This window comes from Schistocerca americana, chromosome 1, assembly GCF_021461395.2.
Source record: "Schistocerca americana isolate TAMUIC-IGC-003095 chromosome 1, iqSchAmer2.1, whole genome shotgun sequence".
Lineage (NCBI taxonomy): Eukaryota > Metazoa > Arthropoda > Insecta > Orthoptera > Acrididae > Schistocerca > Schistocerca americana.
The window spans coordinates 1,213,854,162-1,213,878,780 of record NC_060119.1 but is presented as its reverse complement, the minus strand read 5'-3'; the positions used below and the strand labels follow the sequence as shown (position 1 = coordinate 1,213,878,780).

Below are 24,619 nucleotides of genomic sequence, written 5' to 3'. Positions count from 1 at the left end.
TTCAATACGATCACGACGACACCCCTCGATCGAGGTTAGCACTCGTGGTGTCACTCGCCTTCATACATGGCAGTGGACGTTTAAAAATTCGTGACGCTAGCTCAATGGTCGTCAGTTGATTTAAATATTATTCCCGGCTGACTTTTAATTCAATTACTGCCACGGGGGTGAGGAGAAAGAACACATCCTGGTGATACCAGCATTATGCGTATTTAGATGTTCGATTAATCTGAATGATTTGCAATGTTCCAGCGATTCTATTCGAACTCTATGCTGATGTAACGACAAGGACCATTTTCGCAGATAAACATGCAAGTACGTAACGGATGTTCAGTTTCTCAATATAGTTCGTCGCACTGATACATTATACATCCGCTGTAAGAACAATTTCAGGCATTTACATTTTTGGTGTCCCACAATATTGGTTGGCTAAATATTATGACGATACGTTGTATACAGCTTCCACAGATATTGTTTATCATGTAGTCAGGACTACGTAATGAAGCCAAAATCGTGGATAAAATTGAAATGTAGTTTGTTTATTAACACTTTTCTTTTCACTAACTAAATATGAAAGATGAATCGGGATTGTAGGTGGTGATCCTATCCTTCTTTTCAGTATTAAAGTGGTCGATATCGTTTTCTGAATAAGGCGTGTCATATAATGTTATAATGTCCACACATCGACACGACCCAGGCTCTCAATTCGGCACTTAAATGTCTGTACTTCGCTCTGGAAATGTTCGATGTGATTGTCTTTCACACGCAGGGTTCAATTTAACGGTGTATGCACTGTTTTTAGTATTTTAGGTCCCCGTTAATTAATATCTGTTAGTTAATAAGCGAACTATTTTTATGCTGACGCGTTGTTTGTATCAGTTACCCCCGCAACCGTCCAAGGATAAGATTCTCTTAATGTTCCGCGCACACGCGTTTCACAATTTTAAATAATGCAGAATTACGTCAACTATAGCTTTCCGTTGCGTACAACGTTCGTGGGTTCCACAACCATAATAGTTTCCCAAGAGTATTTTTCCCAGCTAACACCAAGTTCGAATTATATTGTCGGAATCATTTTCACTTCACCCGATAATAAACGTCTCTGATCACTTCGTCACACGTAATGTTTTCTAAACGTGCTTGAAGAGTCTTTAAATAATCTCCTTAACGAATTTCGCAGTCACGTACCACTTTTTCATCGACTAGCCCGATCGCGATAACTGAAGATAGAGAGCTCAATAATGTGTTACATGTTCTCGCCCCTATCTCTTTCTGTCCCGCTTGGTCTTTGCTCCATGCTTTTTATTACTTTTCATTATATTGCTTCTTAGTAATGCTGTGCAGTTATTAAAGTTTCGTATTGCTATCCCCTTTTTAAGTCTTCCAAAATAAAATCTATTTATCCCCGATTTTATTTAATATGATGCTAATTGACGCGCCTGCCCGCAAAGTACCGTTACAGGATCCATCTTAGGACATTTATTTTTTCTTCTGTATACAGGGTGAATCACCTAGAATTTGCACCGCAAATAATGTGGAAATGGAAAGTGCTATTGATGTGCGGTTTTCACAGGATGGATTGGTTATCAAGGGCTCTTACTGTTAGCCAATAAACAGATCGTGATGATACTTAGAAAGTGTACGAACATACACTTTTTGAACATAACAATACCTATGGATATTAACAAACTAAAATTAGGCTAATTTAGAATGTCAGTGGCATTTTTGGAGGATTTTACGAGGTGTCGTTTTGTGAATAGTTTCCACACCAACGCTTGTCTGTGTTGTTCTACCTGCGTAGTTGCTAGGTACGGTGTTGTTATGTTTGCTTACAGTGTGCTTGCGTGTTCCATGAGCACACTGTGACTTGTGTGGCAGTCCAAGCAGCAGGTCATGAATGAGCGATGTTTACCATTTCAGAAAAACTCGACATGCTTATGGCGTATGGAGAGTGTAGGAAGAATGCAGTTCGTTCATATACTGTGTATGCGGCAAGATATCCCAACAGACGTCAACCATCGCGGCAGTTATTTACGAATCTCTGCAGCCAGTCACATAAAAGTGGTAGTGTAATACGTAGACGAACGTAACAGAAGGAAAAAAATGTTTCAAATGGCTCTGAGCACTATGGGACTTAACATCTGAGGTCATCAGTCCCTTAGAACTTAGAACTACTTAAACCTAACTAATCTAAGGACATCACGCACATCCATGCCAGAGGCAGGATTCGAATCAGCGACCGTAGCGGTCGCGCGGTTCCAGACTGAAGCTCCTAGAACTGCTCAGCCACACCGGCCGGCACAGAAGGAAAGAAGTGAAGGCAGAAGAGGGGGGAAATAAACGCTTTTGCTGCTGTTGCAGTTAATCCGCACGTTAGCTAACGCACAGTCGCACGAGAAAGTGGCATGAGTGAGGCAAATATCGTACGCATTCTCCATCGACATAGATTCCACCCCTATCACATTTATTTCTATCAAGACGTGCATGGGAACAATTATGGGAATCGCCTGAATTCTGTACATGAGCATTAAGACAGGATGGTCCAGATGTATCATGTATCTTTTTTAGTGATGAAAACATTTGTCAATCATGGCTAGGTAAACCACCAAAATATGCACTATTGGCCTGTTGACAATCTCGGTTGACTTCGTCAGGTGGAACGTCAGCGTCCACGGAGTGTAAACGTGTTGTGTGGGGTAGCGACCATCGGCTCAAAGGCTCGTTTTTCATAGACGGAGCGCTGAACGCACACAAATATAGCAGACGGCTAATAATCTTCCACGGATGCTAGGAGACGTTCCTCTACAGAGTAGCAGGAACCTGTGGTACCAATATAATGGATGTCGAGCCCATAGTGCACGAAGTACTATAGCATGTGTTCACGAATTGTTTCAAATCGTTGGACTGGAAGCCAAGGACCTGCACCTTGGACGGCCCGTTTTCCGGATTTGACTTCTGTAGCCGGCCGTTGTGACCAAACGGTTCTCGGCGCCTAAGTCTGGAACCGCGCGACCGCTACGGTCGCAGGTTCGAATCCTGCCTCGGGGATGTGTGTGATGTCCTTAGGTTAGTCAGGTTTAAGTAGTTCTAAGGGACTGTCCTTACCGCAAATTTTCCACTTATTTGTTTACTGCATCCTTCTAAGTCATTTGTAACAGAGAAGAGCTTGCAATAAAGGGAATGTTGGCACTGGTGAAGATGAATAAGTGCTCATAAATATTAATGTATGCATTTTAGCGCTCATATTTACTGGAGTTTCTTTTTTATTTTGGTCTAAAATATGGAATACTTTTTATTTAACACCTTGTGTATGCACTACGTTACCTCCCACTATACGTCTAAAACATGACAATAAGCAGACAGAAGAGGTTGACAGCGGTAAATTCTTGGAATTACAACTTGATAATAAATTCATTTGGGAGGAGCATATCAGAGAACTGCTGAAGTGGAAAACAAATCTTTATTTGCAATGCTTAATTTGTCAGACATAGGTTATATAAAGAAGACAGCTAGCATAATTGGATTACTGTCACTCCATAACGCCACACGAGATTATTATTTAGGGGAGCTCATTGAGACAAGCTGTAGTTTCCCGAGTCCAAGAGCACATAATATGAATTATTTGTGGCGTGAACTTAAGAATATCCTGCAGAGGACTGTTCAGAGAACTGGGGACACGATTTACTGCTTCCCAAAATATCTGAAAAAGTGTGGTAATTTTGGTTTGTAAACGAAATGAAGTGGAGGTGGGCGGCACATGTAGCAAAGAAAATGGGTGCTGGTTGGAGCAAGTAAGTTCTTTGCTGGATTGTAAGAGATTACAAGAGACCAAGACGACGATCTGATGGGACATGAATAGACGACATTATAAAAGATGCAGCACCAGCGTGGATGTGTATCACGAAAGGCTGCAATGCAGCAACTTCTTCTGCAGCTATGAATCCGGGCAGGTCTAACCACAGCCGGAGGGCCGTTCGTTGCGAAGCGTTGCCAGTGACCTTGTTATCTCGCGGAGGCGAGGCGCAGCTAAAACGTGGTGCTGTCTGGTCCGGCGGCTTTTCTTGCTGTTATGAATGGCAGACAACCTGGGCTCCTCAGCGACGGCATTCGTGACCAACGAGCGTAAACATTTGGCCTTTTCACGAATTTTATCGTCCGTAACAAAATGTAAACTCGTAACTTGTCTGACCTTCATACCCCACAGCGGTATAGCAGCCTATAACACGACCACACCCTGCTCCGTCTGCTAGCATTTTATATTTTCATTTTATACTTGGCTAACAGTCTTAATTTTTTTCTGTGCTCGTAAAAGTAATACAGTTTATTTCAGAGCACAGTTCTTTCAGCGGTACAAATGATGTGCACTGAGGTGATAAAAGTCATGGGATAGCAATATTCACATATGCAGAAGGCGGTAGTGTCGCATACGCAAGGTATAAGACGGCAGTGCATTGCCGGAGCTGTCGTTTGTACTCAAGTGATTCCTGTGAGAAGGTCTCCGACGTGATCCTGGCCGCGCGAACGGGAATGAACAGACTCTTAACGTGGAATACAAGGAATGGTAGTTGGAGCTAGACACATGGGACAAAATGGTTCAAATGGCTCTGAGCACTAGGGGACTTAACATCTGAGGTCAACAGTCCCCTAGAACTTAGAACTACGTAAACCTAACTAATCTAAAGACACCACACACATCCATGCCCGAGGCAGGACTCGAACCTGCGACCGCAGCGGGTCGCGCGGTTCCGGACTGCAGCGCCTAGAACCGCTCGGCCACCGTGGACGGCAGACACATGGGACATCCCACTTCGGAAATCGTAAGGGAATTCAGTACTTCGTGATCCACAGCGCCAAGAGTGTGCTGAGAATACCGAATTTTTAGGAATTTCCTCTGACCACGAACAAAGCAATGGCTTTCGGCCTTGGCTTAACGACCGAGAGAAGCGACCTTAGCATAGAATTGCCAGTGTTAACAGACAAGCAACGTTACATGAAATAACCGTAGAATATTGATCATTTTGATTTGCAACTCCGTGTGTTGGCCGTGTTTGCAGTTAAAATTGATGGATGTGAGGTCCGCCAGTTATGCAAAACACCATTTTTACCACTGTGCCATCATCAGTGGGTTATCGTTTATGCTCTACTGGCCATTAAAATTGCTATACCACGAAGATGACGTGCTACAGACGCGAAATTTAACCGACCGGAAGAAGACGCTTTGATATGCAAATGATTAGCTTTTCAGAGCATTCACACAAGGTTGGCGCCGGTGGCGACACCCACAACGTGCTGACATCAGGAAAGTTTCCAACCGATTTCTCGTACACAAACAGCAGTTGACCGGCGTTGCCTGGTGAAACGTTGTTGTGTTGCATCGTGTAAGGAGGAGAAATGCGTACCATCACGTTTCCGACTTTGATAAAGGTCGGATTGTTGCATATCGCGATTGCGGTTTATCGTATCGCGACATTGCTGCTCGCGTTGGTCGAGATCCAGTGACTGTTAGCAGAATATGGAATCGGTGGGTTCAGGAGGGTAATACGGAACGTCTTGCTGGATCACAACGGCCTCGTATCACTAGCAGTACAGATTACAGACATCTTATCCGCATGGCTGCAACGGATCGTGCAGCCACGTCTCGATCCCTGAGTCAACAGATAGGGACTTTTGCAAGACAATAACCATCTGCACGAACAGTTCGACGACGTTTGCAGCGGCATGGACTATCAGCTCGGAGACCATGGCTGCGGTTACCTTTGGCGCTGCATCACAGACAGGAGCGCCTGCGATGGTGTACTCAACGACGAACCTGGGTGCACCAATGGCAAAACGTCATTTTTTCGGATGAACTCAGATTCTATTTACAGCACCATGATGGTCGCATCCGTGTTTGACGACATCGCAGTGAACGCACATTGGAAGCGTGTATTCGTCATCGCCGTACTGGCGTATCACCCGGCGTGATGGTATGGGGTGCCATTGGTTACACGTCTCGGTCACCTCTTGTCCGTATTGACGGCACTTTGAACAGTGGACGTTACATTTCAGATATGTTACGACCCGTGGCTCTACCCTTCATTCGATCCCTGCGAAACCCCACATTTTAGCAGGATATTGCACGACCGCATGTTGCAGATCTTGTACGGGCCTTTCTGAATACAGAAAATGTTCGTCTGCTGCCCTGGCCAACACATTTTCCAGATCTCTCACCAATTGAAAATGTCTGGTCAATGGTGGCCGAGCAACTGGCTCGTCACAATACGCCAGTCACTACTCTTGATGAACTTTGGTATCGTGTTGAAGCTGCACGGTCAGCTGTACCTGTACACGCCATCAAAGCTCTGTTTGACTCAATGCCGAGGCGTATCAAGGCCGTTATTACGGCCAGAGGTGGTTGTTCTGGGTACTGTTTTCTCAGGATCTATGCACCCAAATTGCGTGAAAATGTATCACATGTCAGTCCTAGTATAATATATTTATCCAATGAATACCCGTTTATCATCTGCATTTCTTCTTGGTGTAGCAATTTTAGTGTAATGTAATGTGAACATTTTTGTTAAATAATTATAAAATTATGTACAGCTTTATTTCAAACAACAGACCGTTTCGTTTAGTAAATACGTTTACACTTGGTGTGCATGAATTTTCTGGATCACTTGTGTGTTAATTACTACAGGTAGCTTGCCATGTGCAACCAAACGATGTTGATGAGAAATTTTTTTGCTGGGACTTAACTTATCTTCTAGAATGTAATTTAGTTTGTCGCGATGTTTTCGCGCCTATATTCGTTTTTACTTAAATTTTCGTGTGGCAAGCACTTCCATTCTCCGCATCATGCTGAGGTTTTGTGATGCATACGTAACTATAACAAGTATTTTCCACAAATAACGTAGTAAAACACTTTTCACTTTAATGTGTTAAATAGGGCACACTATTTAACACACTAAAGGAACTTTACAAATAAAAACAGCACAAACAGATAAAGTCTACATACACACACGCACACACACACACACACACACACACACACACACACACACACACACACACACAAAGATAAAATGCAAACAAAATTCAAATTTGGCGCCGAACTCTCTGGTGGAGAGATGAATACTGACTGGGCTGGGACACACAACAAACCACAATCACACTGTATTTTGGTGAAGTGAAAAGTGTTTTACTACGTTATTTGTGGAAAATACTTGTTATAGTTACGTGTGCATCACAACACCTCAGCATGATGCGGAGAATGGAAGTGCTTGCCTCATGAAAACGTAAGGAAAAACGAATATACGCGTGAAAATATCGCGACAAACTAAATTACATTCTAGAAGATAGGTTAAGTCCCAGCAAAAAAATTTCTCATCAACATCGTTTGGTTGCAGATGGCAAGCTACCTGTAGTAATTAACACACAAGTGATCCAGAAAATTCATGCACACCAAATGTAAAGGTATTTACTAAAAGAAACGATCTATTGTTTGAACTAAAGATGCGCATAATTTTATAGTCGTTTAACAAAAATGTTCACATTGCAGGATAAATAGAAACGAAAACCCACTGTTTGGGTACTGAGAAAAAACGGTGTTTGGAATAACTGACGCACCTCACATCCAACGATTTTAACCGCAGAAATCAATGTGTGACCACAGTCGACTGGAAAACCGTGGCCTAGTCAGATGGGTCCCGATTTCAGTTGGTAACAGTTGATGGGAGGATGCGAGTGTGGCGCAAGTCGCAGGTTCGAATCCTGCCTCGGGCATGGATGTGTGTGATGTCCGTAGGTTAGTTAGGTTTAAGTAGTTCTCAGTTCTAGGGGACTTATGACCACAGCAGTTGAGTCCCATGGTGCTCAGAGCCATTTTTTTGTGGCGCACGTGTCAATAAGACATTGTGCAAACTGATGGTGGCTCCATAATTATGTGGGCTGTGTTTACATGGAATGGAATGAATCCTTTGGTTCAACTGAACCGATCATTGACTGGAAATGGTTATGTTTGATTACCTGGAGACCATTTGCAGCCATTCATTTTATAGTTGACAGTGCGCCATGTCATCCGTTCACAATTGTTCGTGATTGGTATGAAGAGAATTCTAGACAATTCGAGTGATTGATATGACCACCCAGATCGCCCGACATGAATCCCATTGAACATTTATGGCACATATTCGAGAGGTCAGTCCGTGCACAGAATACGCCGGGCAAAAGAAGTTCCGATACGGTGTTACGAGATATCCCACGACTTTTGTCATCTCAGTGTAAACAGTCCACTAGAAAGAGACACTGTTTTTATCTGAAATTGCTGCCGTTCCTGCCCAGTTCGAAAATTGTGTCGTCAGACGGATAGTAACTAAAAAAATACTAAATTTTTTTGTTCCTAAGGATGGCTATAGAGACAAATTTGTATGGGTGAGAATCGCGCATTTACGGTAAACGTTTATAAAGTTTCGTCCGTCTCCGTAGCTCTGTTCAACGTGTCTGGCTGCTCGTCAGAGGACCCCGTTTCGCTTCTCAGTACTGCCAAGGATATGGCCATTTGGAGAGGTTGACATGGCGGTCAGTCGGAGACGACTAGCCCATCAGGGTCAGAACACGGAGATTTGCTTGCTACAAAGTTTCTGTATGCATCTTTGAGTTACAGTGATACACCCAGCACTCGTCTCTGGTGATTTGGTGGCTACGGAAATCGTTTGGATTAGTCGTCTGACGCAGATAAATCATTTCCGCTGCTACCTCAGTCCAATGGCCTTTTTAAATTGGTGTTGGTAGTCCCGAAACACAACAGGTAGCGACTTCTTCATGTTCGACATCTCGTGTGATGATGGAAACTAATCTACTTTCACTTCTTCTACTATCGCTTCGATTATGACCCGCAGGTCTTCGCATGCCAATGATTATGCCCGTTTGGACGTCAGATAAATCGCTCCTTTTCTGCATTATGACAATGACTGCACTGTTTTCCACATCCTCCCCCCCCCCCCCCCCCAACCCCGACACACTTTATATACCCTCCACTGCTAGTAGTGCCATGTGCCGTCTGTGGATGGTTGTTGCACGTTGGCATCGAACGTAGGCAGCAGTGACATTAATGTGACTCGACCATGTAGCTTAGTCTGAGTTCCAGAGAGGGCGCACTCGGTAAGCAATATGTTTACATCCACCTGATATCACGAAAATATAATAGCTCCGAAGTAGACATCCATCCGACAAACATTTATATAAGCAAATGCACGGCTCCACTGAGCAATTAGCTAGGCAGTACCTGAAGACAATCATTAGGACAGTATATGGAGTGGCGCAGGACTCAACTACACTCCTGGAAATGGGAAAAAGAACACATTGACACCGGTGTGTCAGACCCACCATACTTGCTCCGGACACTGCGAGAGGGCTGTACAAGCAATGATCACACGCACGGCACAGCGGACACACCAGGAACCACGGTGTTGGCCGTCGAATGGCGCTAGCTGTGCAGCATTTGTGCACCGCCGCCGTCAGTGTCAACCAGTTTGCCGTGGCATACGGAGCTCCATCGCAGTCTTTAACACTGGTAGCATGCCGCGACAGCGTGGACGTGAACCGTATGTGCAGTTGACGGACTTTGAGCGAGGGCTTATAGTGGGCATGCGGGAGGCCGGGTGGACGTACCGCCGAATTGCTCAACACGTGGGGCGTGAGGTCTCCACAGTACATCGATGTTGTCGCCAGTGGTCGGCGGAAGGTGCACGTGCCCGTCGACCTGGGACCGGACCGCAGCGACGCACGGATGCACGCCAAGACCGTAGGATCCTACGCAGTGCCGTAGGGGACCGCACCGCCACTTCCCAGCAAATTAGGGACACTGTTGCTCCTGGGGTATCGGCGAGGACCATTCGCAACCGTCTCCATGAAGCTGGGCTACGGTCCCGCACACCGTTAGGCCGTCTTCCGCTCACGCCCCAACATCGTGCAGCCCGCCTCCAGTGGTGTCGCGACAGGCGTGAATGGAGGGACGAATGGAGACGTGTCGTCTTCAGCGATGAGAGTTGCTTCTGCCTTGGTGCCAATGATGGTCGTATGCGTGTTTGGCGCCGTGCAGGTGAGCGCCACAATCAGGACTGCATACGACCGAGGCACACAGGGCCAACACCCGGCATCATGGTGTGGGGAGCGATCTCCTACACTGGCCGTACACCACTGGTGATCGTCGAGGGGACACTGAATAGTGCACGGTACATCCAAACCGTCATCGAACCCATCGCTCTACCATTCCTAAGGGAACTTGCTGTTCCAACAGGACAATGCACGTCCGCATGTATCCCGTGCCACCCAACGTGCTCTAGAAGGTGTAAGTCAACTACCCTGGCCAGCAATATCTCCGGATCTGTCCCCCATTGAGCATGTTTGGGACTGGATGAAGCGTCGTCTCACGCGGTCTGCACGTCCAGCACGAACGCTGGTCCAACTGAGGCGCCAGGTGGAAATGGCATGGCAAGCCGTTCCACAGGACTACATCCAGCATCTCTACGATCGTCTCCATGGGAGAATAGCAGCCTGCATTGCTGCGAAAGGTGGATATACACTGTACTATTGCCGACATTGTGCATGCTCTGTTGCCTGTGTCTATGTGCCTGTGGTTCTGTCAGTGTGATCATGTGATGTATCTGACCCCAGGAATGTGTCAATAAAGTTTCCCCTTCCTGGGACAATGAATTCACGGTGTTCTTATTTCAATTTCCAGGAGTGTATAATCGCTGTCAAGAAGATCCAGACAATGCATTATAAAAGTGGTGTTAGACATCGCTCACTGGAACTAGGACTACACTAGTTTTTAAAAATCAATGAAAGTGAACGTTGATCTCCACTGCCAGGCACAGTCGCCATACTAATGTTAAGTTTTGGGAAGTTTTTGTTAATATACGATTGTGTTGTAATCAAACCGACAGTCACATACTGATACACTCTCATTGAATCGAAAACTATATTTACAAGAAATTAAGAAAGTAGAGAGAATGATTATTAAAAAAATTCTGGGACCACGATACACACAAGATGGATACAGACTGCAAACTATCGAGACGACAGAAAAAGTATCAAACATCGGAATCGTTATCAGAAAGAGACGAATGAAGTTCTACGGACACCTTGACAGATTACCCGGGAACAGAGTAACGAAACGTCTACTGGACTATGTGGTATCCGTAAAGCATCAAAACAGTGGGTAACTGAAGTTAGGAAGAATTTGATAAAAGCAAAAATTGACGTAACAAACACATCAGACTGGGATGCATTCAGAAGCAAAATTGATAAGAGGAAATTTATTCCAGAAATGGAACCAAAGCCATACTGACCAAAGTGAACCGAAGAAAAAAAGAAGACTTTAGGGGAGAAAATGGAAAAATACTGGGAAAATAAGAAGAACCCTAAGTTTCTTGAAAATCACCTGCTTATCGTTTTCCAGTGGGGACATTTGCTAGTAATAAATAATAGTAAACGATTCTAAATGGTTGCTAATAAATGTTGCCATCTGTTTTTTGCCTCAGCTCTTGTCTAGCCCCTTTTGGTCCTGTGACGAAACTGTAGTTGCTGCGTGCGAGGAAGCCACCTCGTAACAGCAACTACTTTCACTGGTAGGGGTTCTCTTCCTACCACATGTACAGGTTTGATCCCAAGTGCATTTGGAGAACAGTGTCATACTACTGAAATCTCCTGAGGAGTCCGCAAGTGGCTGTCGACGGGAAACGTCATAAAAGGCTGGGCAGGGGGGTGTGTTCCTTCCACATAATGCCCCAGCTCAGACTGAATAGGACACAGTGATATAAGCTGCTTCTTTGGGCCATAGATTTTTGTATCATTCTCCATACTCTCCAGATCCATCACACAGTGACTTCTTGTTCTCTTCTCGAATGAAGAAATCATTACGTGGCAGGCATTTTTAAGATGACAATGAAGTGGTTTTCGAGGAGGAATGTTTCACGAACAGCCAAAGTGCAGACTTCCAATTTTGATAGTAGCTGTTGCTGTGCAGACTTCTAGAACCAATGTCTCGGCCATGTCATCCATCGTTGAGAAAAGTGTATAGCATTGAAAGCTGAATATGTAGACAAGAGTAACACCAAGTTTGATGGTCACAGCTTGAGTTTTTCGAGGGATGTCAGCACTTGTGCAGAGGAATGCCGGACATTTGCCACGCCGCACATTTGCGACTCTCGTCCCTTCGCCAGGTAGCTTGAGTAGCGATCCCTCAGGTAAGGGACGCCCTTCTTCGTACTACTTCTGTCCGATTTCTAATCGCCGTCTCCACATCTTACTCGATACAACCAGTACGTAAGGGACCTTCTTCTTCGACATCTTGGCGAAATACAGAGCTTCTTTTCCGAAATTGAAATATTTATAATTTTAGGGAAACGAAAGCAATACCGACGATTATGTCAGTATGTAATTAGTTCTGCCAGGTATAAATATAGATCCTTCTGTCTGTACGGTAGCTTCCTTTCACGCTTACTGATTGCGATAGAAAGAGTCCATCGCCATGGGAGCAACAAGAAAGGAACTATGTAAAGAGAATGCGAATGTACGCTAATCATTTCTGTCTGATCATTGCATTTGTGCCTACTTTAATTACTACAACTGCATGCCCAAAAGACAATAAAGGAAGAAGAAATGGGTATGTGAATGCTTGAAAAGAGGAACGACATACTCCATATTAATTTACTCTCTATAGTTTGATATCCCTAGCGGCGAAACATTAGTTAATAAAGTGTAGCGGGACAATGTTCAAAACATGACTGAAAATACTTTCACTAAATAGAGATAAGAACATCTATGACTGACATGTCATCTAAAGTCGGCGTACAATTTTAAAATGTTAGAAATAAGGAAATGAAGTAATACAGAATGCTATGCTTGTAACGTACGTTGTTGTTCTACATTGTTTAGCTCTGGTATTTACAGGATCACAGAGAAAGCATCCTAGATTTTGGAGGGAAAAGCCGTAATTGTAATGGTCTGCACTACAACAGAAACAAGAAGCACAACTTAAGGGAAAATAATGTAATGTGTGTTCCAGCTCACAAGCGACATTGAAGCAGATAGTTCCTGTCACTTAGTATGGGTAGAGGTTATATTCGACAATCGGAATAAATTAATAACTGGCTCCTTTTACCGACCCCGGTCTCAGATGAAGCAGTTGCTGAACATTTCAAAGGGAAGTTGAGTCTCATCACAAATAGGTACCCTACTCATACAATTATAGTTGGCAGTGACTTCAATCTACCTTCCGTATGTTGACAAAAATACATTTTCAGACCCTATTGTAGACAGAAAACAACTTCCGTAATTGTTCTAAATGCATTTTTTAATATTTTTTGAACAACTAGTTTACGAGGCCATTCAAATTGTAAATGGTTACGAAAACTACCTTGATCTCTTAGCCACAAGTAATCCTGAGCATCACGACGGATACAGGGATTACAGTCGTAGCGAGGCTCAATTTCGTAACAAAGAAATTCACCAAAACTAAACGCGAGATATATCTATTTATAAAAGCAGCTAAAAATTCGATTGATGTCTTTCTAATCCTTCCAAACTATGTAAGTGAACACCACATGTGGCTTACGTTCAAAGAAATAGCATCAACAGCACTCGAGAGATTCATACCAAATAAATTTATAAGAGACGGAACTGATCCCCCGTCGTACACAAAACACGACAGAAAGCTGCTGCAGGAGCACCGATAAAGGCACGCATAATTTAGTCCAGGCTTGTCCAAACTGTGCCCCTGGGGCGCTAGCAAATTCGTATGTTGCTGCAGTGGCCGAGCCGCGCCGCTTAGCTGGCCGTGCGGACCGCCCGAACGCCAGCCGATGGATGTACACTCCTGGAAATGGAAAAAAGAACACATTGACACCGGTGTGTCAGACCCACCATACTTGCTCCGGACACTGCGAGAGGGCTGTACAAGCAATGATCACACGCAGGGCACAGCGGACACACCAGGAACCGCGGTGTTGGCCGTCGAATGGCGCTAGCTGCGCAGCATTTGTGCACCGCCGCCGTCAGTGTCAGCCAGTTTGCCGTGGCATACGGAGCTCCATCGCAGTCTTTAACACTGGTAGCATGCCGCGACAGCATGGACGTGAACCGTATGTGCAGTTGACGGACTTTGAGCGAGGGCGTATAGTGGGCATGCGGGAGGCCGGGTGGACGTACGGCCGAATTGCTCAACACGTGGGGCGTGAGGTCTCCACAGTACATCGATGTTGTCGCCAGTGGTCGGCGGAAGGTGCACGTGCCCGTCGACCTGGGACCGGACCGCAGGGACGCACGGATGCACGCCAAGACCGTAGGATCCTACGCAGTGCCGTAGGGGACCGCACCGCCACTTCCCAGCAAATTAGGGACACTGTTGCTCCTGAGGTATCGGCGAGGGCTACGGTCCCGCACACCGTTAGGCCGTCTTCCGCTCACGCCCCAACATCATGCAGCCCGCCTCCAGTGGTGTCGCGACAGGCGTGAATGGAGGGACGAATGGAGACGTGTCGTCTTCAGCGATGAGAGTCGCTTCTACCTTGGTGCCAATGATGGTCGTATGCGTGTTTGGCGCCGTGCAGGTGAGCGCCACAATCAGGACTGCATACGACCGAGGCACACAGGGCCAACACCCGGCATCATGGTGTGGGGAGCGATCTCCTACACTGGCCGTACACCACTGGTGATTGTCGAGGGGACACTGAATAGTGCACGGTACATCCAAACCGTCATCGAACCCATCGTTCTACCATTCCTAGACCGGCAAGGGAACTTGCTGTTCCAACAGGACAATGCACGTCCGCATGTATCCCGTGCCACCCAACGTGCTCTAGAAGGTGTAAGTCAACTACCCTGGCCAGCAAGATCTCCGGATCTGTCCCCCATTGAGCATGTTTGGGACTGGATGAAGCGTCGTCTCACGCGGTCTGCACGTCCAGCACGAACGCTGGTCCAACTGAGGCGCCAGGTGGAAATGGCATGGCAAGCCGTTCCACAGGACTACATCCAGCATCTCTACGATCGTCTCCATGGGAGAATAGCAGCCTGCATTGCTGCGAAAGGTGGATATACACTGTACTAGTGCCGACATTGTGCATGCTCTGTTGCCTGTGTCTATGTGCCTGTGGTTCTGTCAGTGTGATCATGTGATGTATCTGACCCCAGGAATGTGTCAATAAAGTTTCCCTTTCCTGGGACAATGAATTCACGGTGTTCTTATTTCAATTTCCAGGAGTGTATTTGTTCGCCCGTTTTCCCTTCGGGCAGAGGACGTCTGACAAGCGCTTCAACTAGAGCTGATTGACCTACAGTGCCATAGCCGCCTGAAAGACCGCTTTCTTATGTGTAAAACTTTGGATGACTTTTACAGCTGTCTTCCACGAGAGAAATATCCTCTTTTACAAAAGCACGCGTCCAAAGTTGTCTCAATGTTTGGTTCCACGTATTTTATTTGCGAGCGCTTTTTCTCTCTTTTAAAACTTGCTAAAACTAAGAACCGTTCATTCCTTGGCGATAAAAACTTGACTGATTCTTTGAGGTTAGCAGTCTCACGGAATATTGCACCAAGCCTACACAAAATCGTTTCCTCGAAAAAGAGAAACGTGTAAAATGTTAATTGTCTTCTTTAACAATGTTGACTGTAAGAATTAAAGAGCTTTATAACCTTAATTCTATTTTAATGAGTTTTCAAACTTGGTCAGTTAAAATTGTTACGTACAAAACAGCAAAGGATCCGATTTTAAACTCTGAAAAGGGATACAAAAAATTGTAGCACGAAGAACAACAAAAAATACTTACATGTAACTACTAACAGTAAGAATGAGACTCTATACCCCTTACACAAAATTAATTCTAAAATAGAATATTTTGTTTACGTTAGATCTGACCGCGGGACAGTCCAGCGCAGAGCAGTGCTGTGCGGTCTCACTCGCTCTGCAGCGCTCTCTCTCTCTCTCTCTCTCTCTCTCTCTCTGTCTGTCTGTCTCTCTCTCTCTCTCTCTCTCTCTCGCTCGTATGGCGACACTAGCGACACACGGTCGCGGACGGGGCGCTGAACTACACTGCCTTGCGCCCGCCGGGCGCAATTCTTGGATGAGCCTGATTTAGACGAACGCAAAATCTCCAAGATTGGCGAAGTTTTACTGAGGCTCGAAAATTGGTGCGGGTTTCAATGCGAGATGCATTTAATAGTTTACAGAACGAAACTCTCTCTAGAAATGTGACGGAAAATCCAAAGAGATTGTGGTCCTATGTTAAGTGAACCAGCGGAAAGGCTCAGTAAGCACCTTTACTGTGCAGCAGCGACGGTGATATTACTGATGACAGTGCCACTAAAGTGGAGTTACGAGGGCAGTTCAATAAGTAATGCAACACATTTTTTTTCTGAAACAGGGGTTGTTTTATTCAGCATTGAAATACACCAGGTTAGTCCCCAATCTTTTAGCTACACAACACTGTTTTTCAACGTAATCTCCATTCAATGCTACGGCCTTACGCCACCTTGAAATGAGGGCCTGTATGCCTGCACGGTACCATTCCACTGGTCGATGTCAGAGCCAACGTCGTACTGCATCAATAACTTCTTCATCATCCGCGTAGTGCCTCCCACGGATTGCGTCCTTCATTGGGCCAAACATATGGAAATCCGACGGTGCGAGATCGGGGCTGTAGGGTGCATGAGGAGGAACAGTCCACTGAAGTTTTGTGAGCTCCTCTCGGGTACGAAGACTTGTGTGAGGTCTTGGGTTGTCATGAAGAAGGAGAAGTTCGTTCAGATTTTTGTGCCTACGAACACGCTGAAGTCGTTTCTTCAATTTCTGAAGAGTAGCACAATACACTTCAGAGTCGATCGTTTGACCATGGGGAAGGACATCGAACAGAATAACCCTTTCAGCGTCCCAGAAGACTGTAACCATGACTTTACCAGCTGAGGGTATGGCTTTAAACTTTTTCTTGGTAGGGGAGTGGGTGTGGCGCCACTCCATTGATTGCCGTTTTGTTTCAGGTTCGAAGTGATGAACCCATGTTTCATCGCCTGTAACAATCTTTGACAAGAAATTGTCACCATCAGCCACATGACGAGCAAGCAATTCCGCACAGATGGTTCTCCTTTGCTCTTTATCGTGTTCGGTTAGACAACGAGGGACCCAGCGGGAACAAACGTTTGAATATCCCAACTGGTGAACAATTGTGACAGCACTACCAACAGAGATGTCAAGTTGAGCACTGAGTTGTTTGATGGTGATCCGTCGATCATCTCGAACGAGTGTGTTCGCACGCTCCGCCATTGCAGGAGTCACAGCTGTGCACGGCCGGCCCGCACGCGGGAGATCAGACAGTCTTGCTTGACCTTGCGGCGATGATGACACACGCTTTGCCCAACGACTCACCGTGCTTTTGTCCACTGCCAGATCACCGTAGACATTCTGCAAGCGCCTATGAATATCTGAGATGCCCTGGTTTTCCGCCAAAAGAAACTCGATCACTGCCCGTTGTTTGCAACGCACATCCGTTACAGACGCCATTTTAACAGCTCCGTACAGCGCTGCCACCTGTCGGAAGTCAATCAAACTATACGAGACGAAGCGGGAATGTTTGAAAATATTCCACAAGAAATTTCCGGTTTTTTCAACCAAAATTGGCCGAGAAAAAAAAAGTGTTGCATTACTTATTGAACTGCCCTCGTACTAAATGCGGGTGAGGAGGAGAGGGGGAGACAAGGGACCCAGCCCTTCGGAGCAGGTAAAGTCGTGGCAAATGTCCGCACACCTGTGCAGAGGAAGAGGAGTGTTACCTGGTAGCGCCTCCTGGGGTAGCCGTCCTCTCGCTCGCGTTCCCTGGCGCGCGGCGGCGTCGGCGACTCCCTGATGCTGAGGTCCCTGTCGCGCTCGGCGGCGCTGCCGTAGGACGCGACGCGCAGCGCGGGCGAGTGTCCGTTCACCAGCAGCCTCTGCGGCTGCGGCTGCGGCTGCGGCTGCGCCTGCAGCGGCGGCGACGGCGAGCGCGTCCTGTCGCGGTCGCCGAACGGTGACGTCACGCGGTCGGCGCTGCCGCTGTACGGCGACGAGACGCGGTCGACGCTGCCGTTGTACTGCGGGGAGCCGCGCTCCGGCACGCCGTTGTACGCGCCGGCGCGCCTCTCCACGTTCAGCGGCGAGAACGTGTGGTGGGGACCAGTCGGCAGCACCTGCAACGTAACTCGCGTTACCGTCGAACAAAGTTTTCCCCGAAGAAATTCGTCTGTAAAGTATTCTCAGACGCACTGTCGCATCAATTTTGGATAACACTTCCAGCCTCCGGCGATTACCACCATATTTTTCGTCAGGACTGACAACTGTTGTCCCCCTACCCCTGGTGTAGTGGGACGCGATATTGAAGCGTCACCCATCCACCAGTCTCAGCCCAGTTTGCAGGTGAATATAAGTTTAATTTAGTGTTTTGTTTATGTATTTTCTAATATTTGTAATGTTTGTGAATTATCTAAAGTTTTGTATTTATTTTTATGTTTCATGTACGGAGGGGGCGGCGCAACGAACGGAGAGAACATCTTCACTGCCGGGACCAGAGAGAAAATTGCTGGCCACTATACGTTGCGGGTCGACAGCCAAACAGCTACAGAAGATCCTGAAACCGAGTTGTTGCGTCGTGCTTCTAAAAACTGAAAAAAAAATAAGAATTTGTAATGTTTCTACAACAATGACGTCATAGAAAGTTTAATCATGTTGTAAATGTTCAGTCCTATCTTGTCAAGGCTCATGTTCACGTCTATATGTAGTATATATGAAGATAATAAACTAGTGTATACTACAAAAGTTTAAATCCGTGTTCCGAGAATTTGTTTATGAAGAATTATATTAAGTAAGAAGTATTACTGATTTATTTGACAAGATTATTAATTTTTGACAACGTTCATCGCGAGTTCGAGTCTTAAAAGTTTATTCAATGTGGTTTTAATATTTATTGAAGCTGATAACTTGCATTAATATAATTTCTGAGAAGAAACAAACGACATCTAAATTGAAAAAAGTTCGCGCAAACCAATTCGACTGGGTGACGTAATTCTGCTCATACGACTCAAATGATGATGTTTTAATTACAGTTTCGTTCAAGAACCATTCAGAGACAACTTTAAAAAGAATTTAAATAATTTTGAAGTGTTTTGTAACTGACGTAGGTGACGAAGTCTGCGCTTGGTCATATGTCAAAAGAAAATCATTTATACAAAACTTACGTCATTACACTACACCGATCGCTCCTCTCCTCTCCAATCCCCGCCCTCTGCCATGCCTTTACTGTTGTGTCCCCCCTACCCTCCATCTCTACACCCTTCATCTCCTTTCCCAAGGTGGCTTCCGTCAACTCCCCCTGCCCGGATGATGCCCTCTATCCCTCCATTTATTCCTCCTATCAACTCTGATCCTCACCCCCCCTACCTTCCTCTGTCCTTTCCCCGGGCTCCCTCTTCCCCCCTTACATCCTGTTTTCTCCCCACCTAACCTCTCTCTGCCTCCCCTCTCCCCCCCCCCCCCGAGTCCTTTTATATACCCCCCTCCCTGTCGCGTCTGCCCAGCACCCGCCCCCCTTTTATGGGTCCTCGTCCTCCATCGGCACCTTCCCCCTCCCTCCACTTTGTTCTTTTTTTCCCCTCTCCTTCCCCCCCCCCCTTTCCTTTCCCGCCATCTGTCCAGGTTCCCCCCCCCCTCCCATATGCCCTCGGCTGTGGTATATTTGTGCCAATTTTTTAGTGCAGTATTCAAGTGGATGTTCAGTGTTGTTTGTCTTTCCAAAGTGTTGTGAACAGAAACCATGCTGTCGCTGGGTGTAAATTTTATATGTCTTGCGAACAGAAACCAGACTGTAGCCGTGTTTTTTTAATTGTCTGTCTATTCTTTTACCTGTCTGCTTCATTTGTATTTTATTAGTTTCATCAACCCTTTGTTCTATGTTTTAAGCTCCACGATTTGCCGCCGTTTTACCATTTAAGTCACCGATTTTATCGCCTGCTTTTATTGTTCTTGACTTGCTCCTGATGAAGACGATGGTAATAACTGTCGAAAGCTGGAGGTTTTATTCAGAACTAGCGGAAAGGCGTCCGAGAATATTTTATATAAGCTAGTGTCATTATTATCCTTGGTAATGAAACCGAGACTTAATCAGAATCGAGACACTTTCACTGAGTTTCTCGGCCTAGAAAATAATTCGACAATAAAAACTGCATTTTAATACACAGATATATTTATTTATTTTGACTATCAGTTTCATTCCCAGTCCCTGGGTCCTGAAAGATATATTTATGTGTGCATTCCACAAAAGTAATAATTAATCATTCTCAAAATGCTCTGTTAAGATATGTGCTATAACAAACATGTTACATCTAAAAAGAACCTTTCAAGAATGATTAATTATTGCATATGTTGAGTGCACAGTTGAATACAGGTTTTATATGCCAAAATACTTTTTATGTATAATGCGTTATAACAAACATGTTATTCCTAGGTGGTCAAACTAAAACATTCATATTTCTTTACGTACTACACGAATATGTGTTAAAAAATGGGGGTTCCTATTTTAAAAAATGCAGTTGATATCCGTGTGACCTATGGCGGCGCCATCTAGCGGGCCAACTATAGCGCCATCTTGTTTCGCCCTTGAAGCTAGACGAGTTTGGTTCTTTGTAGTTTTTTCGTTTGATGCTTATTTCGTGAGATATTTGGCCTGGGTACTATCAATGGACCACCCTGTATATTATCTAATAAAGGGAGGGCACCCACCAGGTCAAGTGACGGTGTGCGCCCAAAACATGAGTGAACCTATGGTCTGTGGGTCGTGTGACTGGGTAGTTCCATCAGACGGAAGAAACTAGCTGGTAGCTTTGCAGAGAGAGGATCCTCTACACCTACCATAAACTCGATCCTCCTCACTCACCGGTCTCTCCCATCCTCTCCCGCCCCTGTCCGCTGCCGCACCTGTACTTCCACGCCCTACCTGCTCTCCATCTCTCCACTCTCCACACCCTCTCCCCCGGTGGCTTCCGCCAGCTCCCCCTCCCTGATGATGCCCTCCTCCCCTCCATCTACCCCTCATACCAACTTCGATCCTCCCTCCCTCTTCCCGTGTTTGTTTCCTTTGGGCACCCTCTCTCCCTTCTCTCCCCCTTCCCTCCCTCCTCCCTTTCTCCCACTCCTCCCCCGGGCCTCCCCTACCCCCATTCCTCCAGTCCTCCTACCATCTCCTCTGTCATTGGCATCTTTGCTCACCCCTCTCCCTCGCCCTCCCCCTTCTACCCTCTTGGCAGGTCCCCGGACTCGCACACGCTACGTGGACATTCGCGCGCGGGAGATCATCGCCACCAGTTTCTCGTGTGTGTGCCATCGTGTTTGTGTTTAGTGTTCGCCGTCACGCTCCAACGTTCACATGTCCCGTCGAAATCGTCAGTGTTTGTGCGTCTTGCCGACAGTTTTTAGTGTGGTTTTCGTCGAGTGTGAACGGCTTCGTGTTTTTTGTGTTCGGTGTGTGTCTTTTTACTATTTTTCATTGTAAATCCTGAGACTGAAGAGCAGCATAGGATGCTGCTGCCAGCCCGCCTGATGTACAGGTGCTTAAAATAACAATAAAGGAAAAAAATAGCAGAGAGACGCACCTGCACCCTCTGGGGCGGCGCGTGGCTGGTGCTGACGACCACGGTGGGCTGCGGGGCCGCCTTCCGGCGCTCCGACCACTCGCTGACGCCGCGGAAGAAGCCGCCAGCGGAGGCGCCGTTGCTGGACGGCGGCGACACCGGTGGCGGCACGGAGGCGGCGGCGGCGGCGGCGGCGGGGGCGACGGGGGCGTGCTCCTCGGGCTCCGGCGACGACACGAAGACGCGCGCCGACGAGTTGACGGTGGCGACGTAGCCGCGGCCCGGGGCGGGCTGCGCCGGGGAGCGGCTGCGGCCGTGGCCCGCCAGGGGCCGCGACTTCATCGTCACGTTGATGAAGCTCGTGTTGGTGGCCGGCGCCGCCGCCTCCTCGTCGTCCAGCGAGCCCTTGGAGGAGCGCGACTCGCTGCCGAAGTGGTGCTCCAGCCATTTGGACGTCTCCGCCTTGCGCGTCTCCTCCTCCTGCACATGACGTCACCACACCGTGTTACTGTCTGGTGCCTGCTAGCTACATCTTGTGATGTATATAAGGAAACATTCCTCACACACAAAGAAAGAAAATACGTTATGTGGACACGTGTCGGGAAACGCTAACTTTCCATGTTAGAGCTCATTTTATTACTACTCTTCAAATCATATTAATCATGGAATGGAAACACACAGCAACAGAACGTACCGGCGTGACTTCAAACACTTTGTTACAGGAAATGTTCAAAATGTCCTCCGTTAGCGAGGATACATGCATCCACCCTCCGTCGCATGGAATCCCTGATGCGCTGAAGCAGCCCTGGAGAATGGTGTATTGTATCACAGCCGTCCACAATACGAGCACGAAGAGTCTCTACATTTGGTACTGGGGTTGCGTAGATAAGAGCTTTTAAATGCCCCCATAAATGAAAGTCAAGAGGGTTGAGGTCAGGAGAGCGTGGAGGCCATGGAATTTTTCCGCCTCTACCAATCCATCGGTCACCGAATCTGTTGTTGAGAAGCGTACGAACACTTCGACTGAAATGTGCACGAGCTCCATCGTGCATGAACCACATGTTGTGTTGTACTTGTAAAGGCACATGTTCTAGCAGCACAGGTAGAGTATCCCGTATGAAATCATGGCGGTGAATCGAGGAAGTACAGTATATACTGACGAAACTAAAATGAGCTCTAACATGGAAATTAAGTGTTTCCGGACACATGTCCACATAAGATTTTTTCTTTATTTGTGTGTGAGGAATGTTTCCTGAAAGTTTGGCCGTACCTTTTTGTAACAGCCTATATATATATATATATATATATATATATATATATATATATATATATATATATATATACGCGCGGCACACCTTAACATAGGGAACCCAACTTGCATCATGCACTTCCAGAGCAGGTATGTAGTCTGGGTTGCCTATTTTAAGGTGCGTGAAATATTTTCCGGACCAACCTTGTTTGACCACCCTATGTAATTAATTTATTTCACACTTCCAAATTTTACTTCAGTTTGTTCCATGATGTACCTATATATGTGAGATATAGGTTTTTTATATTATTTACTGTTTTGTAACTTTATGACTGCGTTACTGTTCTTTTCTGGCCTCAACAAGGGGCCTGATTTGACGCACGCCAGCGTGCAACGAGTATTGGATAGGAGTATCTGTGAGAGAGTCGCTGTTTGGACACGTGCCTGGGAAGTTGTCCGCGTCTCGTAGCAGGCCGCGCTGGTCTGACGTGTTCATTGCTTAGAAACTTCTAGTATAGTTTGTATTACGCGTGCAGCTGTCAACATGTTTGTGGAACGTGGTCCTTAAAGAATAACTGTCACTATGGATGTTTTACGAAAGTGAGGCTGAACTGATAAAGTAAACGTAGTCTTTTATCCGTGTTTGACGACTTCTTTGTTAACCTGCTAGCGTTAAAGATCTTTCCAGAAACTGGCAAAACAGAATCCTGCCATTATTTACAGTTTGTGAGGTCGCTCACTATGCATCCCGCACGTCAGGAGGAGAATCAGAGTTTTACCCAGTGAGAGGATGTAAGAGGAGGACCTTACAATCCGTACACAGTAATATAAATAAGATAGTTTTCTTTACTGGTTACTTGTTTGTTGTACCGCAACACGTTGTGATGGTCCTCACCACTAGCCTCTTACTTAGTTTACATACGTGGTACTAATGCAGAACACGGGCGCCTTTTCACAGGAGCAGGCCAACTGAAGGTGATAAAGTACATGGTACTCCTGCATAAATTATGCGTGAGCAACTTGTACTTACAGGTAGTAGAACCCAATATGTGCTTCATATTGCTATTTGTTACAATTTTTCTTTACTTTATACAAACATGTTATACATGTGGTTATATTAACAGTAACAACAGAGATGCAATGTAAATACAACGATATCAATCCCTAGAGGCAGACCATATATATAAATCATAATTACGAACGCAAAAACATTTCAGGCAAATTCTTTTCTCTGTCGTATGTAAAGTGTATCACACTAGTCAATTGCAAAGCCCAATCTTAAAAGAACTGTTCGATGTAAGGACTGATTAAGCGTATAGAAAAGTAAAAACAAACTCCTGGGAAATCAAAAGCAAAGGCGTCAATATTAAGAGTGCAGGAGGAATCCCACTATTAAACGCGGAGGAGAGAACGCATAGGTGGAAGAAGTACTTGTCTGATTACGAAATTGTGGAGTTTAATAGAGGTTTAAAAAGTACTTGCGTTAAAATAAACCAAAATTAATTTCTAGAATTATTGGGAGAAGTGACCACCAAACGAATATTCAAGTTGGAATGTAAAATCTATGAGACTGGAGCCATACTATCGCAATTGCGGAAAAATATCACTACACACTTCCAAGATAACAAGGACAGATAAGTGTGAGAACTATCGCACAGCCATCTCATGCACTGAAGTTGCTGAGGAGAACAATATACAGAAGAATGGAAAGGAAATTGAGGATGTGTTAGATGCCGAACTGT

General features: G+C 45.9%; 1 protein-coding gene across 2 annotated transcripts in view; it reads right to left on the bottom strand.

The window, feature by feature from the left end:
- Positions 1–24,619, bottom strand: part of LOC124619829 — a 1,389,509-nt gene that overhangs the window by 117,161 nt on the left and 1,247,729 nt on the right. For both annotated transcript variants that reach the window (XM_047146446.1, XM_047146440.1), the window contains 2 exons: positions 21,650–22,108; positions 17,804–18,196 (listed from right to left, as the gene is read on the bottom strand). In XM_047146446.1, the coding sequence (XP_047002402.1) occupies positions 17,804–18,196; positions 21,650–22,108 (852 nt within the window). The remainder of the gene's footprint in view (positions 1–17,803; positions 18,197–21,649; positions 22,109–24,619) is intronic.